At 42.3% G+C, this 26,898-nt stretch overlaps 1 protein-coding gene across 2 annotated transcripts in view; it reads right to left on the reverse strand.

The window, feature by feature from the left end:
- SMPX (small muscle protein X-linked) overlaps positions 1-26,898 on the reverse strand; it is a 53,563-nt gene that overhangs the window by 13,783 nt on the left and 12,882 nt on the right. For both annotated transcript variants that reach the window (XM_019665985.1, XM_019665986.1), the window contains exons 3-4: positions 22,512-22,598; positions 16,428-16,576 (exon numbers count right to left, since the gene is read on the reverse strand). In XM_019665985.1, coding sequence (XP_019521530.1) covers positions 16,442-16,576; positions 22,512-22,598 — 222 coding nt within the window. In that variant the 3' untranslated portion in view covers positions 16,428-16,441. The remainder of the gene's footprint in view (positions 1-16,427; positions 16,577-22,511; positions 22,599-26,898) is intronic.

The raw sequence follows: 26,898 nt of genomic DNA on the forward strand, positions 1-26,898 counted from the left end.
CTAAGCCCAGTATGGCTATTGTTCAGGATTCATATGGCAGCCTCAATAACTTAGCATCTCTTCCCCATGTTCTATCCCAAACAGAGGCTGTGGCTCACCACTGGATCACCCTCTGTATAAGTGTACATCTATGCTGCATGGCTTTCCAAGAATGCTTGGCTCTTTTCCACATTTAGAGACTTTCATCCCAGCAACCTTGACATTCAAAGAAATACTTTTCTTAACAAGAAAGATTTCAATATGATTTGTCCAGAGAGGATCTGAGAAACAATGTCCAGCTTGGTCCTTCTGACCCCAGCTGCACATTAGACTCATCTTGGGGCGGGGGGGGTCTTGTGAAACATACCACTCCCTCCAAGAATTAATCAGGCAAGTCCAAGGGATCCTGGTGTGCAGTCACTGCTGAGGACCAAGGGTCTAACTGTATCCAACAATTTGCTGCTGCCTGACTTCAGGACTAAGGTAACTAGAATAAAAAGAAGTCATTCTCACCCAAAGCCCAAGGCTAGACCACTCAGTCATTCAGAAACAGGCTTCAGTTCTTATGTCATAATATTTGAGGAAAGCTATACAACTGCCTATCAATCAGCCAAGTAGTTGTGATCCTGGTCCTGTCTTGTACTGGACTTGAAAAGTGTTCAAATTTAGAACCTCTTTTGTGTCTTGCTTTCACTACCTGGACATACTCGAAGATGATCAGCCCCAGGTTTTTGGTCTCTGCATATATTTGAATCTTGGCAAGGCCTTCCTTAGAAATATTTCTATAGAAATTAGAAAAATGATTCCTCTTCTTTCTTTCCACTGCATGTAAATTGAGAATTAACTCAGAATAGAAAGTTTAACTAAAGATAAAACCAGGTGGTAAGCTGAATTTGGCCTTTGGGCCCTGGTTTTCCAACTCTTGGACTGTAGCAGTGTCAGAACTTAATCAACAGTTACAGAAATGTTGTATCAGTGAGTTTAATTGACTGCTAGGTAAGTTTATGTCATTGGAAGAATTCCTCATCTGTTCTATTAGGATTGTCCTCATAATTTACACAGCACATTTCACCCCCATGAAGCTTTTCCTACCTGCCACATGGAGAGTCAGCCTAGGGGAATGGTTAAGAGGCAAACAGCCTGCATTTGAATCCTGGGTGCCCCACTGCCTAGTTGTGCCACCTTGGGGGAAGTCACATGACTTTTCTGTGCCTCAGTTATCTCACCTGTAAAATGGAACTCTTAAGTATACTAATTCATTTAAGTATCACAAGGTAAAGTGATTGGGACAGTGCCTCACCCTTGGAAGCAGTATTATAAGCATTAATGATTGTTGTTACATTCATGCTTCAGATATCTGAATTTCAGCAAAGAAATTTGACCAAATTACTCACTATACCTTTGGATAGTAGCTATAAAACTATGGACCAGGTGATGGGGTAGTTAGGGAATTTTGAATGTCCAGACCTAAACAATCTAGATTGGTGGTTCTAGGTCAGTGGTTCTCAAAGTGTGGCCCCGAAACAGCAGCTGCAGCCCCTGGGAACTTGTCAGAAATGCACATTCGAGGGCCCACTCCAGACCTACTGAATCTGAAACTGTGGACATGGGGCCCAGAAATCTAAGTGTCAGGAAGCCCTCCAGGTGACGCTGGTGCACAAGAAAGTTTGAGAATCACTGTTCTAAGCCAATCTAAAGAGTTTCCAGGCCGGCCAGTGGCGCGATGGTTAAGAACTGGCTTGGGACGCCAGAGGGCCCCGGTTCGGATCCCACATATGAGGGCCAGTGACACTGCCCTCTACAGCTAAGATGCTGAACGACAGCTCAACCTGGAGCTGGGCTGCCCGTGAGTCACCAGCGACGGCGTAGGCTGCAGCCCCTGTGGCAGTGGGTTGCCATGGGCTACCATGTGTAGCCAGCAGCCAGTGTGAGTGGCCAGCAGCCGCAGTGAGTGGCCGTCCAGAAGCCGGCGACTGATCTGCCTCGCCCAGGAAGAGCTCAGTGATGGTGCCAACTTGGGCCAGTGAAGCACCGTCCTCCACAACTAGACTGAAGAACAAAATGACAGCAACTTGTCTGTTCCCCTTCCCCCAATTCCCCAGCACTGTTCCCATCCCCCCAATTCCCCAATAAAAAATCTTAAAAAAAAAAAGAGTTTCCACAGCATGCTGTCCTTGGTGCTGCCCCCACTCCCCTCAAGATCTCAGTTAAAGAGAGAGATGAGCTTGCTTCTCAAATTGACAGATCAGGCATGCAAAGCCAGCCTGGAGGAATGACTACACTGTCGGATGCTGGAATGTGGGCTTGAAATGAACTCGTTTGGTCGGAAGTGCTGGCCAGACTTCACAAATTGTTTTGATGTTTAATAGAGATAGCTTTATTTTTTACCTAACTCAAGTTTCTACCTCAAGTTTCTTGGCACTTGAACTCGTACATGTTCAGTGAGGTTGTCGGTGGTGATGTGGGTATCCAGGCACTGTGTTCCTAGGTGGCCAAGACTGCAAGATTGCAGCAGATTGACCCCAAGTACAGGAGCAAAGCCCTGCCTAACACCTGTTTGGCATTTCATGATTTGATCACCTAATGGGAAACGGTGCCACCCAGGAGGGAAAACTGAACCTGGAGTCAGTTATGAAGGGATGGCACTGAGAAGGTGAGGAGGTTCAGGGGTCATTCCAATACAGTTGCATTTGCTCCCTATGCTGGTCTCCAGGCATTATCAGCTGTTTTGTCTTATCTGGGCCACGAGCTCTTCTTCCCACGCACTGGGTGTCCCTACCCACCCAGGGTCTCCGAGACCAGCTCAGTTGGTGGGTAGCCGGCTCCTGGCAGTGGCAGCAGGTCTATAATTGGCCTGTAATTGGACTGCATTTCACTCAGGATGACTCCCAGGCTCCCTCTCCCCCTAGAGATAACCAGTACTAAACTTCATATGTGATTCTGCACGGAGTCTGGGACGCCATTACTTGGCTGTTGGTGACAATGGAGAGCTTTCCAGAAGAATTGACCTTTAGGGTGAAGATTTGGGGGCATCTTAAAGTGAAGGTTTCTGCGGGCCCATTTGTTTGCTTCCTGGTTTTTCTGAAATTAAGACATTTCAGCCTGATTTTCAAATCCATGCATGTGTGTGTGTGTTGTATATTTACATGTGTATAAAGGACACAATATGATTTTTTTAATTAGGCAGCAAGGAAACAGTAAATAGAGATGAAAATTGCGATAGTACATTTCCTTTGAAATATAGCTACAGATAGAAGTGGGTAGATTACTCCTAGCTATCTTTCTATGTCAGTGAGGAAAGTCCTTCTGGGTATAAGCAGAGACATTATCTGTTCAGTTCTGGCCCATGGCACAGGCTGTAACTAACCCCGCCTTGGCACCACTGCAGGCTGCATGGTGATCCTACTTTTCTGATTAAAAGATATCACACCTATTTTCTACAAATTGACTTAACTAGGCTTAATTAATAATTAGTCTTTAAAATGAACTTTCTCTGGAGGAAGATGATACATCTCACCATCCTCCACCCTATGTGAAGTTGGAGTCATGTAAGAATGAACTGCTAATTCAATTCCTGCCCTGTCTCAGAGAACTATTTGCGCCTCAAAAGAGAGAATGAACGCAGTATTTTGGAATTCCTAAAATCGAGTGCAAGGCCTTGTTAATATTATTGCTACTATTAGCCTCTAGTTAAAATATATGATGTAGTTTTTGCCACAAAATTCCAAATAAGCCTCTGTCTCCTTATGGCCATGCTCACAACGTCCCCTTAAATGGCCATTACACAAAGCCTCCAAGCCACCATGTTCTTTGGCACCTGTACGAGTTGATTACTGATTACGTACCTGTTTTAACTCTTATTGAAAAGTAGACATTACTTATCAAATTAGGTAACATCAGAAGGAAGGAGAAAACACTTCTGGAGAGTAATAATAAATGGAAATTGGATGTAAATGGGGCATAAGACAGGACAGGATGTCATACAGAAGACACCCAGAGCACTTCTACAGGTTTAGATTGACATGCACCTTGTTCTAGTTTCCGGACCAGACTCTAATAGTACTTAGCCTGTGTACAAAAGATTACTAAAAAGATGACATGCCTCTTTTTGGCCATCAGGCCCACTCGAAATGCTCAGAAAAATGGTGTCCGAAATGCCTTGTTTCACTTTTCCTTGCTAGGAAGAGAATGGCAGCTCCAAATGTTCCTTAAACCAATTTTCTTTGGAAACAGTAGCTGCTGGTTTGAAAAATGGGACTGCAGTGCCTCCTCCAGGACAAAGAGGTTACTTGCAGGTTAGACATCATCTCAGGAGCTGGCTCAAGCTTAAAGGATTCAAAGTAGGTGGTGACCGAGAAGGACCAAGAGATCCTCCCAGATGCTTACAAGAGCTTCAGTGAACTCATATTAGTCACAGACAATAAGTGGGTTCTCATTTTCAGAGAGTTTTTTCATATTCCCTGGGGAAATGTGCTGAGCTGCTCTTTAGCGACTATTTCCTTTAAAAACCAACCAACCTACCGCTGCCCTTGGAAGAAAGGGGCAGAGGGGAGAGGGCATCAGCAAGTTGTGGTGACAACAAAGGAACTGAGCACTTTCTAGATGTCAGTTCATGCCAGGTGCCACATCTGAGTCAACTCACTGTCTTTACAGTTCCCTCTCAGGATTAGTATTATCGTTCCTATTTATGTATGTGGCTCAGACTGGTCAGGAACTTGTCCAAGGATACAGAATTACTACATGACATGCCTAGAAGTGGAGCGCAGGTGTGTCCCACTGTATCCAGCACGTCCAGTGTCCAGTGTGGTAAATTAAGTTCCTTCCGATGGTAACATGCTATCATTAGTAATAATAATCGCTCACTGTGCTGAGGACTTTATACACACTGTGTACTTTGGTGTTTCTCAACCTCAGCACTATCGACGTTTCTTGTGGACCCTGTCCGGTGCATTGTGGAATGATTAGCAGCATCCCTGGCTTCTACCCACTCAATGCCAATAGTACCCACCCTGAGGTGTGACAACCAAAAATGTCTCCAAACATCCCTTAGGGTGGGGAGCAAAATCGTCCCCGGGAGGTAGGTATTTTTCTCATGTTTCAGAAAAAGAAACAGCAATTATGCTGAATCACAGATCAAGGGAATAGCAAAGCCAGGACATAAACCTATGCCTGAATCACCTCAAAAGTGTATGCTCTTCAACCTTCTTTCAGTAGAATATCTGTTTGCCAGCATCCTGTCTGGAGTCTTCATCACCTATGTTCAAAGTCTGTATCTTCTTCCTTAATTCCTGCTGCCACCATATGTGCTAAAATCCCCTCTCATATCCTCACTGTTAGACTGTGAATTCCTGGAGGGGGTTGTCTTGTATTGCCTACCTCTAATGTCATAGGGCCTGGCACGTAGTGAGTGCGCAGATGTTCACTTACTAAATGAGTGAATTCATTCCAGCACTTTAATCCTTCCCATTCAAATTTAGTTCATGCTGTGAACTTGCATTATAAAGAAAAAGATTAATTCAGCCAAGGTAAATTCCAAGCAGCCCGTGTACAAAATGATTAGGAAATGAAAATTAAGTGAGGCTGAATAAATGGATGTTTGAACACTCAGAATTTAATAAACCAGTTTGGTAACTTTTCAGCAATTAATTGTTGCCTCTGGAACTAAAGAGCAGCCATGATTCCTATTATTTGTATCCAAAATTGGGAGTCAGGCAAGGTCTGGGCAGTAAAATGTATATTGCTTGTTAAGGATTCAGCTGTGCCTGCTGCATGTCAGGGCAGGTCTGGGGTGGAAGGAAGTGTCACTGTCCCTTCTACAGAAGGCACCCAATGACTTGGGCTGTAGGCCACGCTTGCTTTCTGCTGTTTTTTCAGCAGACAAGATGCATCATTCGGAGCAGCCTTTGTGCCACCTGCCTGGACAAAAGCGACTGCAATCTGTCGACTGCTTAATAGAAATTTCCCTCGGTGAGAAGCCAATTGACCAGCCCTGCCTGGGATTAAAGCAGCCACCACCTCGCCATCTGCATAAAGCCCTAAAACAGAGGGTGTGGGATGATCAATTCATGGGCAGGGAGCGGCGGCGAGGGAGTACAAGTGAAATGTGCAAGTCTCGATTTGCTCCTCGTGATTCCTTCTCCTTCTCAAATGCCACAACGTGCGGAGGGAGTTCAAAGGAGCAGCGTTGTCACGATGCCGTCAAGCCTGATTAGACAGCCCGGAATTCACTTCCCTGGGTTGCTGCGTGGGCTGCACACAGCGTGAGCGGGAATGAGAGAAAAGGCTTCATGGGTAGGAGACGGCTGTCTCATGATGACACAGAGCTGCCAGCCAAGCCCTCGCTCATCCCGCTCATCCCAGGGAGCAAAGGCAGCCTCTGCAGAGGCCTGGCGTTCATTTGCTGCAGTTCTTTCAGCCGCGGGCCAGGTCCCTGTCACCCCCAGTGCTGCCACAATCGCTGCTGTTCTGTCCCCTCTCCTCTCCCCGCCTTCCTTCCGTTTCTTCTCTTCCTTTGTCTTTCTCTCAGTCTCTCTCTCTCTCTCTCTCTCTCTCTCTCTCTCTCTCTCTCTTTCTCTCTCTTTCTCTCTCTCTTTCATCCTTTCTCTGACATTTACAGACATTAACGCTTCCTTTTTTTCAAGACCTTTAAAAAGAGCAAATTATTTGTGATTCCATATGATGTGCTGCCCATTCAACTGAACCCGGGTAGACACTCTGTCTGATTCATGTGTGTATCCCCAAAGCTGACATCCTCGGCACCTGGTGCATGCTTTATGCTTAATCAATGCTCATTTAATAAATGAATGAATGCATACCTGAATGAATGACTGAATGAATGAACCAACGTGTCACAGCTGTGATATCACCTCTTAGTGGAGGTGACAGTTTCTGCAGTCTCTTTAGCCTTTGCTTATTTTACTCTGACCTAACAGTGAGATATTTGCAAAACCTAGAAGACTACAACTAAAAGAACATTTTCTAAGAATGCAGTGGGGGATAATGATTGAAAGGACTGGCTGTGGAGTATGACATATGATGGTTTGCATCTCACTTCTGCGACTTACGAGCTGGGTGACCTTGGTCAAGTTACATAAACTTTCTTTGCCTTCTTTCCCCCATAAATGAAATGGGCATCATAGTATATGCCCCATGCAGTCAGCACAAGAAGTCCATGAAATAAAGTATATGAAACACAAGATGAGGTGTCAGGCATATCGTGAGCATATACTAAATGGTAATGCTAATGATGACAATAAAAATGATGACATTGATGTTGGTGCTGATGATTAGTAATGCTTGACATTAATGTTTTTAAAAGCCTTATGAGCTGCCAAGATAACCTACTGCTTTCTGATACATTTGAGATGAAAAAACTAACCTATAAAAAATAGTTGCAGGGCCGGCCGAGTGGCGCGATGGTTAAGAACTCGCTTGGGATGCCAGAGGGCCCCGGTTCGGATCCCACATATGAGGGCCAGTGACACTGCCCTCTACAGCTAAGATGCTGAACAACAGCTCAACCTGGAGCTGGGCTGCCATGAGTTGCCGGCAACGGCATAGGCTGCAGCCCCTGCTGCAGCAGGTTGCCATGGGCTACCGTGTGTGGCCAGCAGCCAGCGTGAGCGGCCAGCAGCCGCAGTGAGCAGCCGTCCAGAAGCCGGCGACTGATCTGCCTCGCCAGAGAAGAGCGCAATGATGGTGCCAACTTGGGCCAGTGAAGCAACGTCCTCCACAACTAGATTGAAGAACAAAACGACAACAACTTGTCTGTTCCCCTTTCCCCAATTCCCCAGCACTGTTCCCATCCCCCCAATTCCCCAATAAAAAAATCTTTAAAAAAAATAGTTGCATTTAAGGCCTCATAGTATAACTTAGGAATATTCCATATACACCATATTCCATAAATATATTTAGTTTACCAACTGACAAGAGAATCATATGTAAGAGTGATTTATTCCTAGGTCTCTGCTTACTGTGAAGAGATTATAAATATTTGGCAATTAACTACTGTTCTCTTTTTATTAATGTTTTAATTTCTTTAAAATGCAATGCATCGATTCCTTGGAAAGGAAAGTTTGCAACAAGTTAGTCCTGATATCAAACTTTCAAGTAGATCAATCAGGGTTACTTACTGAGCACTACTAACATTTATGACTGAATAATTGTTTGTTGTGGGGGGCTGTCCCGGGCATTGTGGGACATTTACTAGCATCCCTGGTGTCTCCCCACTAGGTGACAGTAGCACCCCATACCTCCCCCCAGTTGTGACAAATTGAACTGTCCAAACTGTCTACAGACATTGCCCCCCTCCCCTGCCAACCACTGAGATAGGGTAATGAGTTCCATTGCATTGGGAGCAGGGCAAGTGCCAGCTGTAAGTGTCCTTTAGCCCATGGAAATCTACTTGCCAGTGTACAAGTTTCTATAGACTGGGGTCCTGAGTCACCTTAGCCTCTACGAAGCTGGCTGGAGCAGAAGTTCTTCCCTGGTCTTACTGACCAGGAGAACTCCCTGAAAGCTCTCTCACCCATTCCATCCCCCACCCCCAACCCTCCAGGATCTTTGTTTTAATAGAAACCATCCAGGTAGCATCTGTGTGTTTACTGTAAAGAGGCTCTTAAAGCAACTGCCACAATCAGCTTGAAGGCCCCTCACAGTCACCCTCAAGAGTACTTTATGCCCACACAGGCTCTAACCAGGGCCTAGAACAATAACTTTGCCAGGCAGGAAAACAAATTAATAAAACCTTGATGCAGTTCAGAGCCACTGCAGAACCCATCTTTATCCTAACCAAGTGGGGAGCAGGGGGAAAAAAAAGCACCACAAATCAAAAGAAATATGACTTCATAGACAGTGAAAAAAAATCTCAGCATAAAAACATTTCCTTCGAAAAAGGTGAATAGAGCTTCTGTAATTGGGCCAAAGCAGGGAACATTTCAAAACTGAGGACAAAAAAAAAAATCCAGGAAACCGGAGAACACATTTAGAGAAGTTGTTAGGATTTTTTTCAAGTTTAGTTCCACATAAAACAATAAATATGCCCTCAGTCTTCTGGTGGAGGGAAAAGGTTATGAAATCATGATAAATCAAAGACTATGAGAAAGAAATCATCTTAATTCTGAAGGCTGCAAAGCAACATAAGAATACTCTTATGAGGGCCGGCCGAGTGGCTCAGTTGGTTAAGAGCTCGCTCAAGAGTGCGAGCTCTGAGCAACAGCGGTTTGAGTCCCGGCCCGAGCTGAGCAGCCACTGAGCTGCCAACAGGTGGCAGGATGGCTCAGCTAAAAACAAAAAAATAATAATAATAATACTCTTATGAGAAAATATAAAATGGAAAAGACACAAAACCATACAAGTGCTATGAATGACAGTATGTAAGAAAAACGTAAAAGGAGAACCTCTTCCCATTTACTGAGTATTTACCCCATCCCGGCAGCTGTGCCTGGATATAATTTTTAAAATATATCTCCCTAATCCTTCACAAGTACCCTATGAGAGAGACGCCATTTTCTGCTTTTTGTGAAACAAGGAAATAGAGACATAGAGCTCAAAGTTGCAAAGGTAACGGGAACAAATCTTCATGACCCCAAATCCCATATTGTTAGCAACTTCGTTGTATTGCATCCCATATGTAAAGCCAAAGGAAAAGACTCAAAGGGAAGCTATCTAAGTAAGTATTATGCTAAAATGGTGATCTTACAGGTGATTACTTTCAATTTGCCAGGTCCTGTTACATTGTTATAGTGTTTATATAAGTAGGTTTTTTAAACTTACTGTATTTTACCATTTGAAAGGGATACTTCCCATTCACACATCAATTTAATCATCTGCCATCTATGTAGATATGGATTATGTTTACTCTAAAATGATCAAGGGTATATTTCCCAAATATGGAGCTGCTAATATTGAATTGAGTGGTTGGTTATTGATTTGAGATCTTTCTTCTTTTTAATAGAGGCATTTACAACTATAGACTTCCCTCTAAGCACTGTTGTTGCTGCAGCCCACATGTTTTGGTATGTTGTATGTTCGTTTACATTCATCTCAAAGTATTTTCTAATTTCCCATGTGATTTCTTCTTTGATTCATTGGTTATTCAGTAGTGTGTTAAGTTCCACAACTTGTGAATTTCCCAAACTTCCTTCTGTTATTAACTTCTCATTTCATTCCATTGTAGTCCCAAAACATACTTTGCATGATTTCAAACCTTTGAAATTTATTGAGACTTGCTTTATGGCCTAACATGTGGCCTGTCCTGGACAAAGCGACATATGCACTTGAGAAGAATGTGTATTCTGCTGTTGTTGGGTGGAATGTTCTGTAGATGTCAGTTATGTCTAGTTGGTTAATAGTGTTTTTCAAGTCTTCTATTTCTGCTCTAGACTGGAAGTTTACGTCCCCTAAAAATTCCTATTTTGAAACCTAACCCCCAATGTTATGGTATTTAGAAGAGGGGCTTTTGGGAGGTGGCTAAGTCATGAGGGGAGAGCCCTTATTAATGGGATTAGTGCCTTTATAAAAGGACCCCAGAAAGCTTCCTTGCCACTTCTATGATGTGAGGAGACAGTGAGAAGATGGCTTTCTATGAACCAGGAAGCGGGTTCTCACCAGACACCAAATATGACAGTACCTTGATCTTAGACTTCTAGTCTCCAGACTGTGAGAAATATATTTCTGTTCTTTATAAGCCACCCAGTCTATGGTATTCTGTTTTAGCAGCCCAAACAGATTGAGACAATTTCCTTGATCTTCTGTCTAGTTCTAGCCATTGTTGAAGGTGGGGTATTGAAGTCTCCTGTTATTGTTGAACTGTCTATTTCTCCCTCCAATTCTGTCAGTTTGTTTCATGTATTTTGGGAGTCTGTTGTTAGGTACTGAGTGTACTTTTCATCACGTGTCTAGGTACATCAATTTTCCCTCCTGCCAATACTCTCAAAATTATCCCTTGAATCAGCAGGAATGACCATGATGTGTAAAGCTTAACATTCAAGAGTAACGAGCACTTTATGTTCTCTTCCATCAGAGATGGAATCTCTCTGGATGACTGGTTGGTAAATATCTTACCTGGACATAAATGTTCTTTGAAAAATAAAATCAAAGAATTCTTGGGCCGGCCGAGTGGCGCAATGGTTGGGAACTGGCTTGGGATGCCAGATGGCCCCAGTTCGGATCCCACATATGAGGGCCAGTGACACTGCCCTCCACAGCTAAGATGCTGAACAGCAGCTCAACCTGGAGCTGGGCTGCCATGAGTTGCCGGCGACGGCATAAGCTGCAGCCCCTGCTGTGGTGGGTTGCCATGGGCTACCATGTGTCGCCAGCAGCCAGCATGAGTGGCCAGCAGCCGCAGTGAGCAGCTGTCCAGAAGCCGGTGACTGATCTACCTCGCCCAGGAAGAGTGCAATGATGGTGCCAACTTGGGCCAGTGAAGCAATGTCCTCCACAACTAGACTGAAGAACAAAACGACATCAACTTGTCTGTTCCCCTTCCCCCAATTCCCCAGCACTGTTCCCATCACCCCAATTCCCCAATAAAAATCTTTTAAAAAAAGAATTCTTGAAAATTAAATATTTACATGTTTTTCTCCCCTTTGTGGAATATAAACCAAACTTGATATTTTCCCTAATTTTTTAGTTTCCCAGAAGAGTAAAATTATTATCAATGAATTAAAGTCAAACTTCTGAGCCCTTTACTGGTCATGGTCAACAAGTTTACCTTCAACTCTTGAAAGAAAAGCTAGTCTTACTTTTAAGTAGTAATCTCCCTAAGAATACAAAGACTTGGAAAGTTTACAAGAACATATGCCAAGAGGACAGCAGACTTGCTGTGATCAGGGCACCAGTAACATTCTACATGCATGCCTTCTGTGCTCAAGATATACCCCAGCCTTTAAGGAGCTATATCCTGGCATCATAAAGAAGATATAAAGAAGAAAAACAATATATCACTTTTGTAAGTATTGTGACAGCATAAACAGAAGATGCCACTGGTGGAGCAGAGTGCCCAAGGGTGAAAGCACACCTCCTACAATAGGGCGTTATAATGGTTCTTTTCAAATCTACAAAATCCAGCTTCAAGGCGGGTTGGCAGATATAGGGTATGGGATAGAGACTACTTGGGGTCATGCGGCTGCGTATGGGTACACAGGAGTTGCAGATCATTCCAACTCATTCTCACTTATTGCCCTGCAGCAATGTTTCTCAAAGTGTGTTCCAACACCCACGGGGTATCCTCAAAAGAATTCCTAATGCAAAAATGCAAGTGCTTTCCTCAGTTCTTAAAGGCAAATGGGAATTAATTCTATAGATTTTCACTTTTATAAATGGCCAAAAGCTACTAAGTAAATGATTAAGAATCACTAAAATTTTGCATTTTTCTGAAACCCTGATTTAGTACATGATCATGAAATCTGGCTGCCATACATTTGGCTATGCTGCGATGTCTGACACAGAGAGGAGGAATTCTTACAACTTCAAAATGACAGTTTCTTTCTAGTGCTTTCAAGTGCTGCTATCTTTGTGTTCAGTAACATAATTGTAGAATTGTTCTTAGGGTTTACCTTTGTTAATCATTTCTCCTGTAATTGCTGCTTTCCTACCACTTTGATGTTTATTTTGTTCCTCTTCAATTTTTTATCATCACCAAGTTATTTTACTACTGGAAAAAGAGAAGAGATAGTGTGGGTGGGTTGTGGCATCTTGTTTTGCTCTGCCCCAAAAGTCTAAGTATTGCCCTAGAGCAATTGTTTCATCTCACCAGGCTGGTCCATTTATGATGCTCTGGATGTTCCATATGCCCAGAGGCTATCTCTGAGCCTCTGTTTAAACCATTCCATTCCCACCATCTCCTTTAAATTATCCCTAACCCCAAACCATCATGAATTCCTCCTCTCATAAGTCATAGCATCGGTTATCTCAACTGCCTACGTGGTAGTGGGTCATAAACAGCTGTGGAATGTCTTGAATCACTGAGCTGCTATCTAATTCTTGAGTTGTTATCTGCCTTTTGAAGTATTTTATTTTATCTTTTCACCAAGACTTAAGTATCCTGAGAGCAGAGACCAAGTTTGACTTCTGTATATCTTAGCACAGAACGAATAAAAGGCCCATGGTATAAAGGATAGTTACAAAGGCTGTTTACTAGGCACTTGTTGTCTCATCTGAGGGTTGGGAGAGAGCAGAAATGGACACAGAGCCTACTGGACACCAACCCTTCTCCAGGTTCCCCAGACCTCTGTCCATGAAGTCTGAGGTGGCATCTACTTCAGCTACAAGCAAACAAGTTGACAGTGGCTTCTGATGGTGGACATGAGGGATTCCTGGTCATGCAACAAACAGCAGGTATGGGAGCGTGTCAGGGCTCTTGGTTTTCAGACATTGCCACTGGTCCTGTCTCTTCATCTGGCTCCTGCATCTGCTTAGATCGCCACCTGGGCACCTTAAATCACAGCCAGGAGAATCCTGAGAGTTATGTGGCTGAACACCCTCCCTTTCCTGCCCTGTGTCTGTTTCAGCCTGGATCAGGGCCCCATTTGGGAACTCCTGTGTCTCTTGGTCTTGACTCATTTTCTAGTGTCTCCATGTTCCCTGGTTTTGGTTCCTGATTGGATCCAGACCCTAAGTCCTTTGCCACAGGCCATGATTCCTGATCCCTAACTGGCTAGTCATTGGCCTTTCTGATTCTTGGCCTGGACTATTTTTAATTGATTTCCACAAACAATTCAAGCCATGACACAGAGCATGGAAATAATCTAAAATCTCACTTAAAAAGAGGTGCTAATCTCAGATAGAAGATGCTTCTCCATCTTATTTGTCTAAAGTACTGTAATAGTTACAGTGTGGACTTTGAGTCTTGTGGTTTTCACAATGGACTTATTCACTCAATCTTCAAACAATGAATGATCCGTTTGATCAAATCATTGAACAATACATGGTGATGATAGGTGACAAAGTGGTAGCCTAAGAAGGAGGAAATCAACCAATGAGGGGCTAAAGGATGGCTGCTTCAGGGTATGTATTGCTTATGAGTCCACTGAATCAATCAATGTTAAGCAATGCTCTCCCTCTGTGACCACAAACCATGACCATGTAAGTCTCAAAATCTGACATATTTTCAGGAGAGGTATTGATGAGTCAAAAGCAAACCAGCTTAATACCTCTTCTACAAGAAACAAAGATCATTCCTTGGCTTAAAACAATGACGGAACTCATTTGGAATTCAGATCAATTACCCTGACAACTTAGGTTTTCACATTCCTGTAGAATAAGGACTAATCGGCCTCTCTGAGTGGTTTTACATTATTAAATTTGTTGAATAGATGAATCATTGAAGTCCTCTCTGAGAAAATCAAGTAACAAAAAATTTGTTCTGGTTACTCTGGTACCTTTCCGATATTTTATTGAGCTGAGATTGTTCCCCATTACTGTAACTATAGATCCAAGGCTATGAAACCAACCTCGCTGCCAGATAACACTGCAAGATCATCTTGGAGCTAATTTTAAAACAGCATTCCTTTGAATCTTCAAAACCAATTTCTTCTGAAACTGGAACTGGGGTTAAATTTAGGTCGACATGGATTTCATAAAAGCAAAACCCTTTAAAGTTTACATTAAAAATTAATGTGTCTAACTGAACAGCCTTGGTTGGGTGATAATAATAAATATTACAAAAAGTTAATTTCCCTTCTCTGGGCTTTCTCAGAAGAAAGTTCTGCAGCTTCCTCCCAAATATATTGGAATATTTCAGCTCAGCTTGGCAACACAAGCAAGACTGCGTGTAATGATTCCCAGTCATCAATTGGTTGCAGTCTGTCATAAATAAGAGCAAGCGTGTGTACCATGCTTCAGGTCGGTTCCAGCTGATGTCACTTTTTCCCCATCCAGCTTCCTGGGATTCATTCTGTGATCATAAAATTCACTGTGTTTTATTCTTATTCCTTTTTTCTTTTACACAACTGTGTTGAAAACACTAGATACTCTTCTGTTATTTTAACTCAAAACAGCTCCTCTATTTCTCTGCACTATAAAGAAATCTTTTTTGGTAGCACTAACTTGCAAATGTTCTAGTAAGTCAGCATAAGCATGACACAAGTAACACTGCCATTGCTCATGGGGTTGTCTCACAGGACATTCTATTCTTCGTTATGTCTACAGGAGAAGACATAGGAAGGCCCCACTGATCTGCTTGCCTCCACCATCTACGTGGTCAGAAGATCTCACCCTAACACCCACAGGGAGCATGCAATCCTTCGGTAAGGTACAGTGGGAAGGAGTGAAACAGTATAACAAGTAGGGGACAGTACTAACTTTGAAGTCAGACCTCCTTTTTAGGATGCATGATAGATTGGGGAAATCAGCCTCTATAAGACTCATCTCAAGAATGGGGGCAATAATTGGGTATCATGAGGCTTAACAAAAACAATGGCTATAATGCTCTTCACACAGTATCTGGCACATGGTAAATGATTAATGTTTCTAGTGTTTGGCACATAGCAGATGATCAATAAATATTGATTGAATTAATGAGTGAGTGGATGAGTGAACAAACGAATGAAGGGACAGTCAGCCAGATAAATACCTGTTTTGCATTCCCAGTATAGATTCCTCTCCTCTAAACTTAAACTTCTGCTTTAAAAAAAAATGGAATAGACTGTGCACGGCGGGATCCAGTAATGTTGACTAAAGTACATTTGCTCTCATTGTATCATAGGAGAAAGAGTGATGATTTGAGCCAATTCCACACGCCCCCTGCTGGCAGAATTCCCATAACAGTCTGCAGATGTCAGGTCTGCAGATGGAGGCCCAAGCTGAACCCTCACTAGGGGATCTTTATTGACCTGATCCAATTAAAATGAAAATAAATTCACAGGAACTGCTTATAGTGCCTCCTTGGGCAGCAGGTATAGTTTTGAGCCTAACCATCCCTTATCCACATCCAGAGTCATTACAGGATTCTCTTGGTTTGCCTTACACACAAGGATTACTGGTTTCAGAGCCTGAACGCCTGGTCTCTGCCCTCTTTACACTTCTAAACCTCCTCAGCTCCTTGCTCCTCTGATCCTCCCATCAGGAAAAGGTCATCACTCTTTGTGGCATCTAAGTGGGGAAACTGTGGCATGGAATGAGGGAGGGCTCCCTGGCCCCCAAGATCAAAAGCTCTTCAAGGACCCCTCTCAAGAATCTTTTCTCTCCCAGCCCTATCTTTCCCCAAGGCGGCCAGAAAGGGGATGGCTGTCAAACATCCTCAGTGGCTCTCTGACGGGATACAGAATAAGACAGGCTCCAAAGCTCAGCTTTATATACCAGAAAACCATCACCAGAAATACTGGTCTAAATTGAAGGCCCAGACACTTAAACACTTCTGGAATTCCAGACTCCTTCTGTGGAAGGCTTCCTTAAACCATTGTACAGTGATTTTTTTGAGACAAAGGAAATGGTTTTTCACTCACCTTTATTCTTCCAACTACTGTTCAGCTTTGGGGACATATTTCAGTTCACTTTTAATATTCTGGATCTCCGATAGGTTGACCGCAGGTCCTGGAAGTTTCTTTGCTCCTGGAATTGGCTTCTTCTCCTCATCCGAGGTGGGAGGAGCACCCTGAAGAGACAGAAAAGAAAGAAAGAAGAGAGATTCAGCTTACTGCAAAAGACATTTGGTCTCTCTGGGTCATGGACATGAACCAGACAAAAATCAAAGCAAGAGTAATGTCACAGTCTAATTCCAGCAGAGTGACTTTTTCTTGTGCTGTTGAAACACGCTCAGTTTCAAGAAGATCTCCTGAAGTTTGTAGAGGAATATGAAATAAAGTTGGAAGAAGAAAACAAGTAATTTCCACGTGACTTAGAAAACACTATAGTACTGTTCAGTGTCTGATTACTAATAAAAATTATCACTAGTTAGAAGGATTCATGTTTTGAAGACAAGAATCTTACAAGACAAATTTAATTTGGTATCATACAATCATAATATGCCTGAAGAGCAGAGATTTGTAGACTATTAGTGTATGGCTCTGAGAATTATTTAGTCCAGCAGTTTTCAAATGTTTTCGGAGGGTGCAGTGGCTGTCAGCCTTTGTTCCAATGGCATCTCTGGGGAGCATAAACAGACTGAAATTGACATAAGCAAAACCTCTTTGAATATGGGTGTGATAAGATGGAATAGCAGAGGGCCGGCCGAGTGGCGCGTTGGTTAAGAACTGGCTTGGGACGCTAGAGGGCCCCGGTTCGGATCCCACATATGAGGGCCAGTGACACTGCCCTCTACAGCTAAGATGCTGAACAACAGCTCAACCTGGAGCTGGGATGCCATGAGTCGCCGGCGACGGCGTAGGCTGCAGTCCCCTGCTGCAGTGGGTTGCCATGGGATACCGTATGTAGCCAGCAGCCAGTGTGAGCGGCCAGCAGCCGCCGTGAGCGGCCGTCCAGAAGCCGGCGACTGATCTGCCTCGCCCGGGAAGAGTGCAATGATGGTGCCAACTTGGGCCAGTGAAGCAACGTCCTCCACAACTAGACTGAAGAACAAAAAAACGACAGCAACTTTGTTCCCCTTCCCCCCATTCCCCAATAAAATCTTAAAAAAAAAAAAAAGATGGAATGGCAGAGGAGGCCCAGCTCTCCCTTCCTTCTTTGAAAAGTATTTTAATTTTCTTTTCTTTTGTGTTTTTGTCTTGTAGCTTTAGGGAAGGACCACATTCTGTACTTTTATTTTTTTGTGGCTCCTCCAATGCCTAGTACAGAAGTGCACACACATACTTGTCTGTTGTTGTTTATCTGATTAACCCTGAGAATGTACAATAGTGACAAATCTATGTCCGTCTTACGTACACCAAAAACATATCAACAGTGACTGTAAAACAGTAAGATCAGTTGCTGTGTGTGTGTGTGTGTGTGTGTGTGTGTGTGTGTGGCTCCTAGAACTCCAACTCACTACTACAGAAGAAAGTTGTTTTTGTTAGCTCATTCCTCAAATTTGCTAGAGGTCAGAGGCATATTCTCTTTGGCTCTGGAAGGAAGGTGTTGGAGGAACATTTGATCACCCTGGCAGCCACAAGAACACACCTCTCAGATCAGTTTCCTGCTGGGAGAGTAATTGAATGATGGCCCCAGCTGCTACACCGTGAAACCCGCCCATCACCACACTGAGGTCATGCTTCCCACGGCTGCTCAGTGGCCAATGATTGAGTGCCATAGGATCCTAAGGCGGGCCCATTCCTGGGAGACATGGAACTCCTCTGGAAGGGACTTCGGCTTGAGAAGTTTCCTTAGGACATCACTGAGGTCTCAGACGCTTCCACCCAACCCTCTGTCCAACTCTCCTTCCCCTGTATCACCATCCGATGACCCTTCCACTTTCCTTAGGAGTGTTTTCCCCAGTACATACTTTGCACTTCTAATCCCATCTTTGGGTCTGCTTCTTGAAGAACCCAGACTAACACAGTCCCAATGTGAGACTGGCAGAGCTCCACCTGTTTAGCCAACAACTGGTTGAACCAATACAGTTCCGGGAAAAAGGAGTAAGAGACCACATGATTGCCTTAGGTTCCAGCCCTCTGGCCACACTTGTCGCCAGCCTAACTAGGAAGCCCTGTAACAGGCATTAAAGCTGATGTTGTGCCCCCATCTGGCTCCTCCATCTAGTTTTCAAATTGTTTAGACCCTAAAGGGAAACGGAACAAAGCGTTGAAGCTTCCCAAACTCTTAACCAAATACTTGGTAGACCTGTTCTTTATAGAAATGTGTCTTAAATTGCTTATTTGAGGGGATGAGTAGAAATATAAAATATTGAGGTGCTATTCTTCTACGAAGGGCTAATGGTTTTTCCTAGAGTCATTTTCTTTGAACCTGGCACAGTGATGATAAAATAGCTAATGTGTCAGTCACACAAAACAATAAAGTAATTGAATGTGGAGTGTGCCTATTGTAAATATCTGGAAAATGTTGTTTCCCCAGGTCAATGTACAGAGCCATAGTATTGGCTTCGTTTCATGTACACACATTCATCATTTATAAGTGAAGGTTTAGAACAAATAATTAAAACTGCTAAACCTCCACTTGGAGAACCAGATTTTCCAAACTGTTCTTTGCTAGGCTTTTGGAAAGAAATTTTAAACAGGGCTATAAAGTGTTGAGGTTTTTTTAATATCTGTAGCACTGAAATGAAAAATGTTTTCTCACTTATAAACGCTCCCATGGTTGTTAGGTGGGCGACTCTTAATAAAGAAGCATGAAGGAGAAAAATATGTCCAATTCCTTCCGTTAAGTTCCCAGGTAAGTCACATTTGCTATCTTTGTAATATCGAAATGTGCTGTATTGACACATTTAATACATAAAGCCAATGTGTGTAGTTATGTGTCTATGTGCAAAGATGTATTACGTGAATACACACAGATATAGGATGGTAATATTTATTATTAGTCACTTTCTTTTCAAGGTATTAAAAGCTCAATGCATTGTTTTGTTTTGTTTTGTTTTGTTTTTTATCAAGGTAAGACTTTTAGCACTTGATTTGGTAAGGCCACATGTAGTGGAAAATTATAAGTAGGTGTATTTAACAAGTAGATAAAATGATATTGACTCAGGAAGGGGGTTGTTAGTGGAGGTGCATATTCTTAACTGAATCTTCTCTCATCTTTTAAAAATAATGGCAATCAGATTCCATTTCTTCTATGAATTTGTTATTATAAGAATTATAATAAATCAAGGCATGGACAAGCAGGGTTCCAGATGGCCCCATTTGACTAATAAGTACATTGTTTTCTTTTGTAAGTAGATATTTGAATTAAGAATGGACATGGAAGACATTCTTTGGTTTAGATAAAAAGAGCTGGACAGGAGGCTTATCAGCCCCAAACCATTCTCAGTTTTAGGAATGGCTGTTGTCAAGGGATGTGTTTGCTTTGGGGTGACGGGGTATTTGTAAAATTTGGCTCAATGGTGAACCATTTTCCAGCTATCTGGCCTTCATCTCCCTCTTCTTGACCAGATGCCCTATTGAGTTTTCCCCTAAACTCTTTTGTGTGGGTCAGTGCAGTCTGATGTGCTCGTTAATGCTCAAACACTGAAGATGTAATAATAACAGCAAACACTTACACTGTTAGCTATTTTAAGTTACATGTACTAACTAATCCTCACAATGACCTATAAACCTGGTACTATTATTATGCCTGTTTTACAGTTGAAACTGCAGCAGAACAGCCACACAGCTAGGATGTGTTGGGACCAGAATTTAACTGTGTGTTTGTATCTTGTAAAGGGACCAGATGGAGAGGGCAATAATTAACAGAAAATCCCAGTGTGCTATTCTGTGGCTTAATAATGATGGAATTTCAGTCAAAAGAGACATTTGGAAGGCAGAGTAGGGGCTTGTCAATACCCTTCAAATCACTTCAAGTGAGCAGCTGCCTTGTCTTATACAAAAGACCAGCCGTGCTTGTTAGGATTTGGCTGTAAGGCCCCTGTGTTGGACACATGCCAAGCTCTGTCTGGGCAGAGTGGATGGAGGGTGCACTCCAGCTCTGTGAGCAGAGCAAAGGGCTCACGGAGACCATAGGAGGCTTGGAGACCCAGCCAGTGCTCACAGGCCTTGGCAGCTGGCCAAAGGCTCATCCTTGCTTCCTGCTGAGGTACGTCCTCTTCTTCACATCTGAGATGGTGTCAAGATTGAGATGGAGGAGCTACTGGCTGTGCTAGATGAGGAGCTACTGGCCTGTCCATTCAGGGATGGTATGTTATGATCTCCGCTTTATCCAATGATTATCATAATGCAAGGCGAGGTGATGAATTCAAAATCTAAGAGGATAAGCAATTCCAAGTTTGCAAACTGCATAATAATAAAAAGTATGGCTCTATGTTATTTGGAATTCAGATTCCGTTTTCCCATTCAAACTGTCACAAAAGGTGGCTAGGGCCTCAAGTGAGTTCACAAAATCCTATTTAACCCACCTTGTAGCCAAGCCAAGCTGCCTAACTGCTCTCCTTAAATATGGTTTCCATGAAAAACTACTCTAAGATCCAGCCCAGAACTTGAGTCATTATATCCCACCCCTCCCCAAGAATGAGTCCCAAGGGATCATTTCTGCTTGTACAATAAGGGAATACAACCCCTAACTCCACCCTCCTGAGAAAGGTGTAGCTCAGTTCCAGAAACACTCCTGGAGTCTCTGTAGATACCTCACTCCCTTCCATCCTGCAAAGAATATTGGTTGGCCATTTGTATATGTGGCTGGTCATAGAGTAGTTCACAAACCAGGTTGTATTAGTTCTTGGCTGTTTTAGAATGTGCTGGAACCATCAGACTGGGGGACAAGGCAGGAGTGAGAGCAAAGTGCTTCCCCAAACCCCTAACTGGGACACGTGTGGAGGAGAGGGCCATCTGTACCAGAGGGAAGTGGAGATGTAAGCCTCCAACACAATTGTTACATCAGTTACATTAGTGACAAAAAGAGTCACACTCCCTTCCCACTGATTGCCCACTGATATCATTCAAATACTCCATCTCCTCCTTTCAAAAATTATCTTTCTGTTGATAGGAGACTGGTACTACTAACTTAAGACCATATCAAGAATTATTTATGGGCAAGAAAAGATTAGATGACAGACAACCAAAGTTTTATTAGGAAACTTTGAAATGATGACAGGTGTCCTGTTGGGACAAATACCCAAAATGTCACCTGAAAAGTGAAAAAAGTCTTTTACCTTTTTAAAAAGATAAAATACAGTTTGCTATATCTTGTGGCTTTATTGAATTCCATTTTGCTTGTCTTGTGCTAATGACATGTTCGAAAACCTTAATATTTTTCTCAGAATCAGACCATCCAGGTTTCATCAAAAAAGTCACAATTGGGGAAGAAATATAAACATTTGGGGAGGGAACTTTATTTATTGTACTCATTATTAATTTTAGCCTCCATTTTAGAAGACCAGGTATTTCAATATGGAGGAGAGGTAAAGAATTAGAGAGAGGAAAAAATATAAAAATTGATGGACTCCCTTGCAAAGTCCTCTTTTCAAAGGAAATATCCAGAGATTGGGGATTTTTGTTTGAATCCACAAGTAATTTAATGTGCTTATTACCTGTGCTCCCAGTAGGGTTCACCACTCACCAGAAGCTGTACTGAATACATCCTGCTCAGTTCAATAAAAGCTCCAGTGTGAAAACTTACCAAGCTAGTGATTGTTGTGGACCAAGAGCATCTGAGAGGCTGTGCTCCCCACCACACACACACACACACACACACACACACACACACACAAACACACACAGGCACACACAATCAATCAACATGCTACATGTTAAACTCATCATCTTCAAATAACTATGTCAGACATTTAAATTCAGCTGAAGGGAAATTCATGTCTAACTGAGCAAGACAAACAAAGGAATGTATATGCTATGTGATGACTCCTTGACCCACATCCATTTGTGCCCTCCCTTGTCCTGGAGAGCCGGCCTTCACCTTGCCTCTGCCCCACTCTAGTCAGGCTTTTGGAGAAGAAAGACAGTGCTGAGCTCTGCCAGCTAAGTTTTTCTCACCTCCTCCGTTTCCGGAGTACATTCTTTTCTTCTGGGGGGTTGCCCAGCTCCTGGTCGAAAGGCTCCCATTGGGATATTGATATTTGCCTGAAAGAGAAAACTGGGTAGATTTAGCTCAAGAAAGGTAAGAAATTGCAATGACACTCTGAGACGGTAATCGTTGTGAGAAAAAAACGCATCTGAAAAGTACATCTTTAAAGCTTTGTACCTCCAGAAAATTGCGTAATGACAGTACAAAACTATGCAAAGGAAAATTTGACTTCCATTTGTTACAGGTTTCTGGTACTCATCCGTAGGTCTGTGTAATGATTTCACAATTTTCAATTGGATGGAAGGATTTGAAGACAATTTGTTCTAGCTGTTACCCTCCTGTGGTGCTTAATATTGTCCTCTCTCTGGGATGAGGAAGGAACACAAAATGATAGGAAAGAAGGAGACAGCATTTACAGAAGCCATCCCACACCTTAGTCCGCCTTCAGTTTCCTTCAGATTTATCATCAGAGGAAGCCAATCACACCTCCTAAACCGCCTCCTCTTTTCCATAATGTCCAAAGGCTGTTCCAGCACTTCCTTAAGTCTCTGTAATTGACAATCTTCTGCCTTCTTCCCAACACACCAATGTGTAAGGAGAGTGCTGGAAAGTCAAGTTCATTGCTACTACAGTTCATAGATTCTCGTCCTTGATTAAAATGACATACTAATATCCATCCACAATTAACAAAAAAATACCTTCCAGTAAACATGAGCTATGCTAAACATTAAATTATACAAGGAATATACTGACACAGTAATTTGAACTTGGGGAAGAGAGTATGTAATCTGAATTTTGTCCCTATTTCACCTGATATCAAAAGGCAAGAATGTTTAGTGCAGACCAAAAACATCTTCAACCAGGAGTATCACTCACATAAAACAAGCATTAAAGCTTTTTTAAAGTAGAACATAATTTTTTGCCACTTAAGATAAAATGTTGCATTATGAGTAATTGGATATGTGGGCTTGAAAAGTTGAAATTGCACTTTGATGAAAATGATGCCTGAGCAGAGGGAGTAAAATATTTTACCTTGTGACACAGTTTGGACAATTTTGGTACCACACCAAACAAAATTATTAGGATGTGTGTTAGGGTCCATTTGGAACTGCTTGATATGAAATCTGTTGCCAGGGGAACATTTAACTCAAGACACAGGAAGTATCCAGTGTCCATGTTCAGGCAACATGGCGGGTCTGTATTCTGCTCCTGAGAGCAGGAAGTTACTTTTTCCACCTAGGGGCTTTAAAACTCCTTTTTCCCTACTAGAATAATGCTGATCCCACAGAAAGGAAACAGATCTAAAATGTTTGTGTTGGGTGTAAAGAGAGGTACGTCACCACTCCTAGGGCTAAGAAGCCAAGAAGTATTTTTGATCAGTATGTACACATGCTAAAATTTAAGTGCAGCACAATTCTAGGGGGAAGCATTTCGGAAAACCTAAGGCTGATCCTTCTATGGTATTCCTTTGCTTAATGGAAATACAGGCGGCTTAGAGTGGGAGGAGGAGGGGGAGTAAGACAAGGGGGGAAATATGTCTTATAGGGAGGCAAATATGGTAACATACTTCATGAATTCCAACATGTACCTCTTTTAATATCTCTGAAATCAGAATGTGTCTTACAAGCAGTGGTATCCTAACATTCCAAGTGGCACATTTGTTTTATTTCTTAACAGGACATAAAATAATAGGGTTTTATAATTGACAATGTCGTCGATTAGATGAAATATCATTAAGACCCTGAAATAATATCAAAACAATGTAAATAAGACCCACAGGAGATGATCTCTATTGAACCAATCACTATTTCCATTACTACAGACAGTTTGGATGAAAGCGAGGGAAAGGTGATAAAGGGACTATTTGAGAGAAGATTAACCAGTTAAAAGTTTAATTAGATCACTGCTACCCTGACCCATTTATTAAGCATCTACAGAGGGCATCTTTGCAATGGTGAATTCAAATTAACATTATTTCTGAAATACTTGATTGCTAAACTAACACATTTAATCAAGTGTGTACGCTCTATAGTAGGTTGTAGTTTTTGCTAAAGGAACATGTAAAGGTCATCCAGGATAATGGGTCAGTGAAGGACATGCTATGGGAATACCTCTTTTTCTTGCTCAGAGGTTAATCTTAGCAATGCATGTGGCCTCTCCATGGTATATGGGTTGCTTGTGGTGGTGGAAAGAGCCGAATGCTGTGAGTTGCTACAGCTTCCCTGTACTTGAAAAAGGGACAACTGCTCTGGATCTCATCTTCCCCACCTGCAATATGAATGGTAGGCTTCATCAATGGTTTTCAAACCTCTTAGTCATGGAGACCTTCCTTCAAGTAAAGTATTGTGAGAACATCTAAAATGCAAACTAGGTAGAGGTGGAGCTGCTCGGACTAAGGTGGTAGGCAGTCCAGACCCCATCTGCTGGACCACGAGCACTTCCTTGGAACTTGGGGATTCAACCTAATAACCATTGATAGAGACCATCTCTAAGTGGATGAGTATTGACATGTATTTAAAATATTTACTTTGCCTATTGTTAAGATGTCTAGGATTTATTTTAAACACTTTAGCATGGACAGTGTGATATTTTATATGTGAAGGTTGGTTTAAGCTGCAACTCTGGGGAACTCTATTGCTCTAATTGGGAGTTCATCCTCCTGGCGGTGGTTAGGTGATAAAATGTCACTATGACCACATTCCCAAGATTGCTACATCAAGTGCTTCTGTTAACCATAGCTCCACCCACACTTGAGGCCTTGATATTTGAAGAAATGTCAAAAATAAGTGAAGTGATGGAATGAGTATTAGAAATAGCTTTTATTGATGAAATGAGAGGTGGTTAAGATAGATAGATTGCTTAAAATATTTTAGTGACAGTCCCCATCCTGCTGAAGAGAGTGTAAGAATCTGGTGCCTGTAGCTTGCATCTTCAGAGACAGAGCTCGAGGAGTGACCCCCAAATGGTCCTGTCTCCAGTCATTGATAATGAGAATTTCCAGCTGGCTGCTGCCTGCTAAGGATGACAGAATCCCCACCTGCCTCACGTGAACATTTTGTGCGAGTTGGCAGTCACTGGGAGCACTTCAAGGGAACAAGAGCTGAGGCTTCATCAAGGTCCAGACAGACCGTGTGAACAGTTTTATGCTTGCTTGCTCATGAATATGTGTGTAACAAATGAGTGGCAGAGTTGAGTTGCCCCATCCACCACAAACTACCTTATCCACCACAAAACCCCAAGATTCAGTCTAGTCATCACAATACCTACATCCTCACAACAAACTTTTAAGGTTCAGACTATCATCTTCATTTTACTTATGAAGGAACAGCCTCGACAAGATTAGATAATATGCTCAAGGTCACACGAACAGTTCAAGGACAAGCCAGGATTCCAAATGGAAGCTGCCTGACCTTAGGGACAGACCTTTCACTCTATCAAACCAGTCTCCAAAGAGCTCTTTTCACTTGACCAAAGTTAGCTCTAGTCACTCTAAAATTCTCGAAACCAGCACTAAAACTGCAGGCTTACACTTTGAGAGTGGCCTTGGAAAGAGGCACACAAAATGAATCATTTCAGAATAGGTGTCAGAGAAAAGCCACATTAAAAAATGAGCCACTAACTCACTGACTTGATGGTTTTTCATCTTTAAGGCATCACTTAAGAAACCAAGAACCTAAATGGGTTTTTTGACAGCAAATATTGACAGGATCCAAAGCAGCCTAAGAACGTGTCAAGTATCCAATCATTAATGTACACCTTCCAGGAGTGTCATAGGAGTGCTTGTAAATGATTAGAGATGATTCGTTAATATAATTGTAGGGCGGTAATGTTTGCATGACAAATTATAAACTAAATTATAGCCATAAGGAAAATAACTCATAACTTGAATTTGATAAAAATACATAGACCTGTAGCTCTGCTTTTATTCCATCAGCCAGAGAGTTGTGTCATATTCTTGTCTCTTTCACTGACTTGCTCCGAATGCAAATAAAATACCTTCTCAATGACTCAGTTTTTTTCATCTGTAAATTGGGCATGTTATTTGCTACTCAAAATGGGCTTGGAATATGAGTTACAGTTTTATAAAAAAATTAACAAACACAGAAAAAAAGTCTAACGTTAATGACCTGGAGTTTATATAAGGTTGGACTTCCTTCTCTAGACAGAATCTGTATAAATGTAAAGGAAGCAGGATTTTGTTTTTTCTCTTTGTAACACATTTCCTTGCATTTCTTTTCCCTCCTTGAGGTTTATTCATCTTAGATATGTTTAAATATTCTCCTGAAGGGAACCAAAACGCAGCACCCTGAAGCTGCCTTTTTGGGGTATTGATTTTAAGCTGTTTATTAAGAAAAA

This window comes from Hipposideros armiger, unplaced genomic scaffold (assembly GCF_001890085.2).
Source record: "Hipposideros armiger isolate ML-2016 unplaced genomic scaffold, ASM189008v1 scaffold_13, whole genome shotgun sequence".
NCBI lineage: Eukaryota > Metazoa > Chordata > Mammalia > Chiroptera > Hipposideridae > Hipposideros > Hipposideros armiger.